At 40.9% G+C, this 9,827-nt stretch overlaps 1 protein-coding gene across 2 annotated transcripts in view; it reads right to left on the bottom strand.

Moving 5' to 3' along the window:
* Nucleotides 1-7,620, bottom strand: part of LOC141778620 (atrial natriuretic peptide receptor 1-like) — an 89,136-nt gene extending 81,516 nt beyond the window's left edge. Inside the window, exons 1-2 of one of the 2 annotated variants that reach the window (XR_012596111.1) lie at nt 6,962-7,616; nt 2,841-3,654 (exon numbers count right to left, since the gene is read on the bottom strand). Coding sequence is in view for 1 of the 2 variants with exons in the window: in XM_074652988.1 (XP_074509089.1) it covers nt 2,841-3,597 (757 nt within the window). In the remaining variant the exon portion in view is untranslated. Of the gene's footprint in view, nt 1-2,840; nt 3,655-6,961 lie in introns of both variants that reach the window. The other variant, XM_074652988.1, reaches the window with a different exon arrangement.
* Between the last annotated feature and the right edge of the window lie 2,207 nt (nt 7,621-9,827).

Consider the following 9,827-nt stretch of genomic DNA (forward strand, 5'->3'; position numbering starts at 1 on the left):
TTTGTTCATTTCAAAGTCAGAAATCATCTTAAGATATCTGTTTCTAAAATTTCTAACAAGAATTTGCTGTGGACATTGATTGTACACAGAGGAAACTTGATATATATATATATATATTAGTATAAGCTTTAGGGTTGCCAAGTTGGGAAATTTAAGGTGAAAATCAACAGGTTTAAGCGGTTACAGCTTTAAAAATGGAAAATGATTTCTGTATAGAGGATAAACTCCTTTTGAAAATGCTACATATTCTTTTATTGAACCCTCTGCCCTTCATATCAACGTGTTTGTCCGTGATAAACATCACAACCTCAGGTTTTTATTAGACGTGCGGTTCTGCTGCACTTTGACTGCTCATCTCCTGCTGTGTTCTCACTCTGTAGCTCTGCAATTTGCTTTTTGTGTTTTTTATCTGAGCTGAGGCTAATTCCTGCAGCCTGGACTTAGCGGGGAAGAACTGAAGTGGAACACAAATAGAATGTTGATGATGAACCTGCTGCATCAAAAACACACGAGTGCATAATTATAAAAACAAAACTCTCTTTGAGATGTTAGTTCGAACCAGGCAAGAAGAAAGGGCAGTTAAAGGACAGCAGTCTGAAGGAATCTTTTCCTTTTGGATTGAATTACTGGAAACAGGAGACGCTGAGAAGCTGAGGCGAAAGGGATAAATCGATTCCATTTAGGCACGTCAATAACAGGCTTAAAAGAGCATTGTTCAATAAACACAGCTGATTGATCGGTTCAATAACTACACATATCGCAGAACTACAGACATCCTGGTATTCCCACCTCGGTCATATTGATGGATAAAACACATAAAGGTCTACTAAGTGGACCTGATGAGGAAATAGTTTGTATATATGTTGTCATAAAGGACATCATTAAAATCAGCTGATCACCGTCTGCTATCTCTGTATCATTGGTTCATTGATGCATCATCTGTGCAGCAGCCAGCTGACTAGTAACATCCAGTCACATTCATACAAATGTTGTTGGTCGCCTTTATACACTGTCACTTCTCACTATTACTCTGATGATTCTTAATGCCTACGCTACTTGCAGCAGGAACTTTCATTTTTCAGCATTTTGCTGTATTGAAGAAGACTTGAAACTAGCGATTGAAACCATAAACTCATATTTACAATGATTACTGTGGTAATAAATCAAGTGAGAAGCTAATTTTCTCATAGACTTCTATACAATCGGCTACCAGAAGAGTCGCCCCCTGTTGCCGATTAGAAAGAATGTTTAAGGCACTTCCACATCGGCTTCACTTTTCAGACCGAGAGGTTGCCGCATGATAAGCACACTTAATTTTCAAAATAAAGTATGGTACTTAGACCATAGCCAAAATGCTGTCCAAACAGACCCAAACAGAGAAAGAACAGCAACACATCAGCTCGGTGGCTGAGTGGTTCAGACACATGACCATATACAGCAACCACAACATACCCGTTTCAGCTCCGTCTGAGGAACTTTGTTGCATTTCTTTGTTCGCTCTCTCTCACCTCGTGTTTCCCATCAACCTCGACTGTCACTATCAATCAAGGCTAACAATGCCAAAATACAGAAAACAATGCTAGTTACTTTTCCTGCAGTTCACACTCTGATCAGAGCTGATACAGTTTGCCTGGATACACTTGGGTATTTAGATCTTTTCTCATAGCAGACATTCTGACATGTCATAGCAGAAAAAGCTCAGGGTGTATTTAATAACATTGATGCTGGCTGCAGTTCTTGGTATTGTGCGTGCTGGTGCATTGAAATAGCTTACCGGAACTGAGCCATTGTTAATGTCATTAATCCCACCTGTGCTTTACCTCCTGTAACAAGTCAAAATGTCTGCTGTTAAAAAAGGTCTATTAGACATATTGAGACCTGAGACCTGCGGCAACACAGCAGAACCCTGCCAGACCTGATGACCCTGCGGCCCTGTCTGCACGTATACAGATATTTTCAAAAACATCTACGTTATGGCCTCTTGTCCACATGCAAACAGAGTCTTAGGCTTTAGGAGTTTTTGATTTTGAAAACGCCTTCTCAGGTGCAGATTTTAAGGAGACATTAAGCAGCAACTCAACTTCGTCTGCATGATTATGGCCTAAATGATAATCATAATTATTTTAATCAATATTGAGATCATTCGATCATTCATAGATTTTAGGGACGAAATATTTTTATTGCAATTTCACATTTAAATAAACAGAGCGCTGCTTTGTGTTGTGCTACATTCCAACCATTAAAATCAAAATGTTATTCTTTTACTTTGTTATTGTCATCTATAGTGGTTATTTGCATAAAAACACACAATTCAAATGATTAGGAAATAAATTATTGTATTTCATTTAACTATGAAAAAAAAAATCTTGGCATTAGTAGTCCTAATTATATATCATAAGCTGCTTAGAGCTAGTGTTAGGAAGTTAAACAGGTTCTCTCTCTATTATCTATTTTATATTCCTGTGAAAACATCTCCTTCAAACAACTGGATTTATTCAAGCTTCTCACCAAAAACTACATTTTACAAGATAACATTTGAACGCATCATGACAACGTTATAATTTACCATCGCTCAGTAGTCATTTGTACTGAGTAGAGCTTGAACGCGTCATAATGTAACCCAATGGAACCTCCATTAACTCAGCTCTTCAGCTCCGTATTTTCAAAAATATAGACAGGGCCTGAATATAGGGTCAAGAGTGGACTTGTGAAAGCATCTACCTTGTAAGATGCAGACGAAACATCTCACAAAATGTTTAAGTTCCCCAGTCATATACTTTGAGATGAACTGCAAACTAAATGTACAATGAAAGTGACCAACATTTACTCTGGTGACTCACCTCGGCCGTCGTTCTGAATGTCAGAGATGATCTGGGAGTAGTTGACCGGCTTGTTCTCTTCAAACACTCTGTCAACGCGTGTAATGTTGATGTTCTTCAGCTCGGTGTACAAACCCTCCACAGCAAAGTAACATGGCCGATCGTCCACCTTGTTGTCACTGAACATGAGCAACACGTGCTCCCGCCAGCCAAAGTGCTCGCAGATCCGGAGGGCAAACTTCCCGAGCTTCTTGTGAGTGGGGCCTGTGTTGGTGATGGACGGGTAGATTCCGCCGTAAAATGCGACGGCCGGGGCGCCCGCCGTAATCATGGGAACGTCCCAGTGTGTGGTGAATAGGCCAACAGGGGAAGCGGTGTAGGAGCAGCCAGGACCGATGAAAGCCCACGGGTCGTACGCAAACTTAAGGTCCACAGCCATGAGCGGGGCGATGGACTCGGAGCAGATGCTGTCATTGTTTTCGCTGTTCTTGAAAGCGTAGGTGAGGTTGTGGTCAGGAAGCAGGGTGGGGTCGGCGTTGACGTTTTTTACGGCTCGCTCCAGGGCGGGACCGATGCGAGGCCAAGCCCACGGGTAATCTGTGTTGTTCTGTGGTAAAATGACAGCCAGCATGATATTCTGTTTCGCCCGGTGTTCATGGTGCTCTCGGGTTTGACGTCTCAAGCTGCGGTGTCGAGATGATCGCCCGGTGACCGGCTGTAGGTCGAGCAGAACCAGCAGAACCAGCAGGAGAGAGGTGCCCTTCTTCCAACGGGCCATCCTCCAGCCCAGCAGGTAGTCCACTTCCACCACGGCTGAATAATTGATCTCCGTAAACTGTAGACACACACAAGGGAGACATTAACTAAACATGCAACATGAGGTCCTGTTTGCTGAGCATGGAGAATGATGCGTACTTCCTCCTGTAACTAAAATCTAATAACATAGTCAGGACACCGAGACCTGCTTTGGTTGGTCATGGTCGAATTCACTGTAATCATTTTGTCTACGTCAGTCCTGAGTGGCTTTTGTGTGTTTGGGGCCATGCTGAGTCGTGAGAGAAAAACTCCCCGATGCTGCAAAATGAGAGGACAATTTTCCTGGCAGACATGCCCACCTCATACAACACAGAGTTAGCGTATAACACTGAAAGTAATGAGTGTTTTCTCAAGTTCAGCCTGCCCACATGAACATCTCAGACTGGGGGAAACGCATGGTCATCCTGTAATAAAAAATAGAACAAAAAACTTGAAATATATGCTCCAACATTTGATATCCACCTAAGAATGGACAGATTTAATAACAGACACAGCTATGTTAACTGACTGATGACAAAGTTTTTTTAATGTCTGTTTTGAAAATGATGCATCCAAGAAATATGTAAAAATTCAACCACTGATTTAGATATTCCAATAATGTACCTGTCTGTATCTGTACATTTTAGTTAGTGTTATACAAGAGGCAGCAGGAGTCACCAAGATATTATTCGTTATTAAAAGTTAAACAGTATAACCAAAAGGTCACTTTAATTAATTTAAAGGGACTGTTTGTAACTTCTTACACTTACACTCTTATAAATCATTGCAGGTCGGTGTTTCCTATGCGCACTCGCGTGTGGCTACGCTGTTCCAACACAAACTACACAGAAGCACCAAAACCGCAAAGTTATAGCTAGTGAAGCCCGTCTTGCAAAACAGTGTCAACTAATCCAGCTCCAGCCTCCCGACCGCGGCCAGAAGACACAGGGGAGACCATAGCTTTGGTCTCCAGGGCTGGAGTCGACGCTGCACTCTGCTCCTCTGCCTGCCTGCCTGCCTTCAGTCACACACCGCGCTCATTCTCACTCACTCCACGTCTCACGTGCATGCGCGCACACTACACACAGCAGAAGAGTAACATTATCGTCTCCGACCAACACTCCGGTGTCTCCCCTGTTCCTTCTGACACGGTCGGGAGGCTGAAGCAGGAAAACACAATAACAGCATCGATTCATGGAGAGACATTTGTCTGGTCAGCTAACATTACTGCCAAACAGGTGAAATATAGAGTGATATTGTGGTTTTAGCTGACGTTTGTCGCCTCACTGTGTTGATCAATGCTCGTTCATGTCTATGTAGAGCGAGCACGAGCGCGAGCAACAGGACGCTGACTTTTGTTGACTTAACGGCCACAGGTGTCGCTGTTAACAAGCCATTTCTGATTCTTACATAGAGACCCTTTAAACTCTGGTTTCCACTGACACAGAACAGCATACAGAGACTGTATTTGAGCTGCAGACACCTGCATGTATTTGGCTCATATTATAATAAAAGCACTACGAACTGGAAAATAATGGGATTTGAATTTGAAAAATAGTGCTCAAGTAAGTGCTCAATGACAGTGAGAATTTGAATTCGACCTGAGTCTAATAATCACTGCCATCGCATTGAAAACTATTTCAGTTCTCAAAAGTGGGAAGCAAGCAACTAACTAGGTTGCATTTTAGGTAATACTTTACTCTTAAGATTTTGATTTTTGCACATTTTACTCTGCTGGCTGTTGTTTTTTATTATTCTGCAGAGAAAGATTTTACAAACACACTGCTATGGAGAGCTCATAAAATATAATGCATTGCAATAGATGAGATCTGGACCTGCTACAACATTGAAATACTGCTGCAACAATAAATCATCAATTATTGAACAGTCTTTAGCAGAGCCCGGACAATACTGGATTTTTGAGGCCAAAGCCAGTTATATTCGAGAGTATAAAAACAATATATCGGCCAATATTTGTTTTGTATCATTAACACCTTAACTTTTATTTTGACCACTATATGTAGTAAGCGGGACATTTTACAAAAAATAAACTTGTTTTGGCAATTTATCAATAAGGCTTTCAAAAATCTGATGGGAGACTTTGGCCAATCACAGGTCATTTCAGAGAGAGAGCGTTCCTATTGGCTGTGCTCCGGCTGGTGGGCGGTGCTTGATATTTCCTCAACAGATCTCAACATGAATGCCAGATCACAAACTTTCTCATTTTACAGCTAAACAGTACACTACACGATGTTTCTGAAAACATTTGAGGAGAAAAATAGGCATTACAGTAACAGAATATTGATTCATATTTTATCAAATATTTTAAAGCCTGAAAACAGAGCCATGAGGAGGTGCAGAAGTCTAGTTTTCTCTCAGAACACTTGAATTACAATATGCTGAAAGGTTATTATGGAATTGTTCCCCAATGATGCAAACACAATTCTGCCTACTTAAGCTTTAACAAATATTGAAATTTTAACAAATGCTGCATGTCGGCACTATTGCAATTTCGATAATTTCATTTAATTGGGCTCATACTGTCAGCCTGAATATGCCTGTATTCACCCCTCTGTCTGAAACGCTCCGTTTTAGCGCATTTTGACGGAATTGCAATGGAATTGCGTTGCCTGGCAACAGCTTGGGTCCATGTGTACTTCCTGTCAGCTGATGACATTCACATACACTGCAACCAGGAATAAACTGGGACACATTTAGAATGTTTACGTTTAAAATTGTGTCAAGGGTCTTAATATTGTATATTCGTGACATCACAAATGGACAGAAATCCTGACGGCGTGTTTCAAATGCAGAGTTTCTCAATACGGGCTGTGTGTATTTCCCTGTGGATTGAGTGTTTCAATACTATCACAGTATTTATATAGGACTTAAGCCTGCTTTATAATTAAAAAAAAGATGAAAATCTCACTTTTTTATAATATGGGACTTTAAAGCCTGAAAACAGAGCCATGATGAAGTGCAGAAGTCTAGTTATCTCTCAAAACACTTGAATTATAATATGCTGAAAGGTTATTATGGAATTTTCCCCCAATGATGCAAACAAAATTCTGCCTACTGAAGCTTTAACAAATATTGCAATTTTAACAAATGCTGCATATAGGCACTATTGCAATTTCGATTTGTTAGTTAATTGTTATTAAGGTGCATGGGCATCTTACCCCATCAAGCCTCCATACATTATTGCATCTTTGTAAAGGACAAAGCTGCTGGAAAGCATCAATTCCCTCCAGACAGAAACATGCAGGGTCAAACCTCTCAAATGCAAATCAATCAATACATCCTATAAAACATGATATCACTTAGAAATGGACTTTCTTCTCTCTTACCTCAGTGGGTGTCTGGTTTCCTCTTCATCGTTCTCGGTAAGTTTTTGCTGATTTTAAACGTGGAAACTAGCACACATGTCCGCGTAAAGGTGCGTTACTGTGACAGCTCCTCTTGTCTGTTTGGATGGAAGAAAACGTCCAGAGAATATGCCTGATTTTACACGTTTTATGGTCGAAAAATGATTAAAGTGAAATGTCAGTCGATGTATACTTTTCACGGCAGTCCTTTAGGAAAGTAAGCTTCAGGGAAAATCACGTTTGAAAGTTTAAAAATGCGTAATTGTAAAAAAAAAAAGATACCCCATGATTGAAAGCCAACGTGTCCGTCATCACACTGACGTTGTTCACCTGTCAGCCCTTCACGTGGTTCAAAAATAGGTTTAGAAAACAACAAGAGTGTGTTCAAAAAGTAATAATCCACCATGAAGAGTGAGATGTTAACGCCAAACCATTCAGATTATATTTAAATCCTGCAGGTGAAGTCCTTTAAAACACGTTTTAGAAGAGTTCTCAGCTGCTTTCTGATCCTACAGGTGAATCATTCGGCTCCACTTCAGTCAGGTTTTTAAATCCATCCGCAGGTGTAAAGATAAACTGTGAGTGGTGTTGTTGTTAGTGAGCTGCTGTTTGACTGAGAGAGAGAGACTGACTGACTGACTGGTGGTGTGTCTGGGCGGAGAGCTGCTGGAGAGAGAGAGAGAGAGAGAGGAGGGGGGGGGGAATGGAGGGGAGGAAGGAAGGAAGGAAAAGTGAGAGAGAAGAGAGAGGAAGGAAAGGGCATGGAAAGGTGGAAAGAGAAGGAAAAGATAGGAACAATTGACGGAGATGTATAGAAAAAGAAAGGAAGGAGAGAGGAAAGGAGGAAAAGAAGGAAAGGAGATAAGGGAGTTTAGTTTATCACTGCATTAAAGGTCCCATATCATGAGGAAAATAAAGGTTTTTTTTAACATTACAGCATGTAAACATGTTCTAGTAGAAACACAAAATACAAGTATGAACCTGAAAATGAGCACGATATGGGACCTTTAAAGGTCAGTCTACATATTGGTATTTCTCTGTCCAGTATACAGTGTAACAGTCTGTCAGCCTCTAGCAGTGTGTTTCAGAGTCCTGCTCAATCCCTTTGCCCCCATTGTGTTTTCCTGTCATTACATTTTATAGCATGTGTTATCTTCCATCAGTGCAGGTTGAGGATTATCTTGTTCCATCATGGCTGTTCCCTTTACAAGCATTCTTCAGATCAATAAAAACAAATGCCAACACACAATTAAAATAAAGGAAGGACAGTGCTGCTGCTGCTGCTGCTGCTAACATCACTGTGTAGGCTAGTCCACCAGCTGGCTTTTATACAATCTGCATTTGTAAAGAATGGGACATATTGTATAAAACATTCAAGTAATATGTTTACCTTGATAAATATCATGTCAACAATCTACTGCTGTAGCCTCATTTTTACCATACAGACATGAACCTCCTAAATGTCCACAAGGACAACCACCTCAATTACCACAAGAACCACTACAGGGCCCCTAAAACCTCCTAAAAGACCTCCAGAACCTCCTCATTGATTAAAACCTACTAAAGAACCAATACAATCACCTAAGTCACCTAATTAATGTATATATTGTGATGTTTTCATTTTGTCTAATGTTGTTTTATTGCATTAGTTATATCTACTGTATGTTCTAATGTCTTGTATTGACTTGCCTTCTGTCGCTGCCTCTTGGCCAGGTCGTCAGTGTAAATGAAAATTGGTTCTCGATTGACTTATCTGGTTAAATTAAGGTAAAAAAAACAAACTAAAACCCCCTTGATGACCACTAGAACCTCTTTAAGTACCAAAGCACATCCTAAAAGACATCCAGAACCTCCTTATTAACCACAAGACGCACTACAGGACCACTACAACCTCCTAAAGTACCACTAAAACCAACTACTGGACCTCTAGAACCTTCTCAATGAAACCTAAAGGACCAATATAATTACCTAAATGACCCCTTCCTCTAATGGCCATTAAAACGTCTTATTGGACCCTCTAAGTAAAACCCCACAGTAAGTGTCACAATTCAAAGGAACCAATACGGACACATGCAGGGTGGTTGAATTACAGGGACTTTGTCTAAGAAGGCAACAGTTCAACAACAAGGGGAAGAAAGGAAGCTGGTGACACACTGGCAGCAGGTCAACAACACAGGGAACAGGCAGACGTACACAACAAGAACAGAAGTAGGATACTGACAGGCACGGATTGCTGAAACATGCTGGCATGCTGCAACACTGACAACCTGGTCCTGGAGCACAATGAGGGAATTTAGGTTCAGGTGTGCAGTGAGGAGCAGAAGCAGGTGACTGTCAAAGGGCAGAAGACTCTAGGGACATCTGGTGGACAAAAGGGGAACCACAGAGCCTGGAAAGTTCCTTAGAGCAGTGGTTCTCAACCTTTTTCATGTCAAAGACCCCTTAATTGGTACACATCATTTCACAGACCCCCCATTTGATAAGATTTAGATTCAGGGACCTCCATCTGAAAACATTTTGGTTATACTAAGACCAGAATTCTATAGTTGTCAACACAGTGGAAGTGAAACTTATGATCAGAATAGTAACTCTTATGACTCTTACTCACATTGGGCTCACTTCTATAGTGAATTAAACACTGAAATATTCCCCATTTAATGGGGGCCCCCTGGAACTCCCTCAAGGAGCCCTGGGGGTCCCCGGACCCCTGGTTGATATGTCTCATGTAATTGATCTTTTTTTACTTGTGTTTCCTTGTTTTTTTGCATATTGTAGTAGCATTGTTGGAGGGAGCAAAATAAATGTCATTGCCAATGACTGCTCCACTGTAATTGTTGTGCATTATGAC

The sequence above is a fragment of the Sebastes fasciatus genome, chromosome 12, assembly GCF_043250625.1.
Source record: "Sebastes fasciatus isolate fSebFas1 chromosome 12, fSebFas1.pri, whole genome shotgun sequence".
Taxonomy (NCBI): Eukaryota; Metazoa; Chordata; class Actinopteri; order Perciformes; family Sebastidae; genus Sebastes; species Sebastes fasciatus.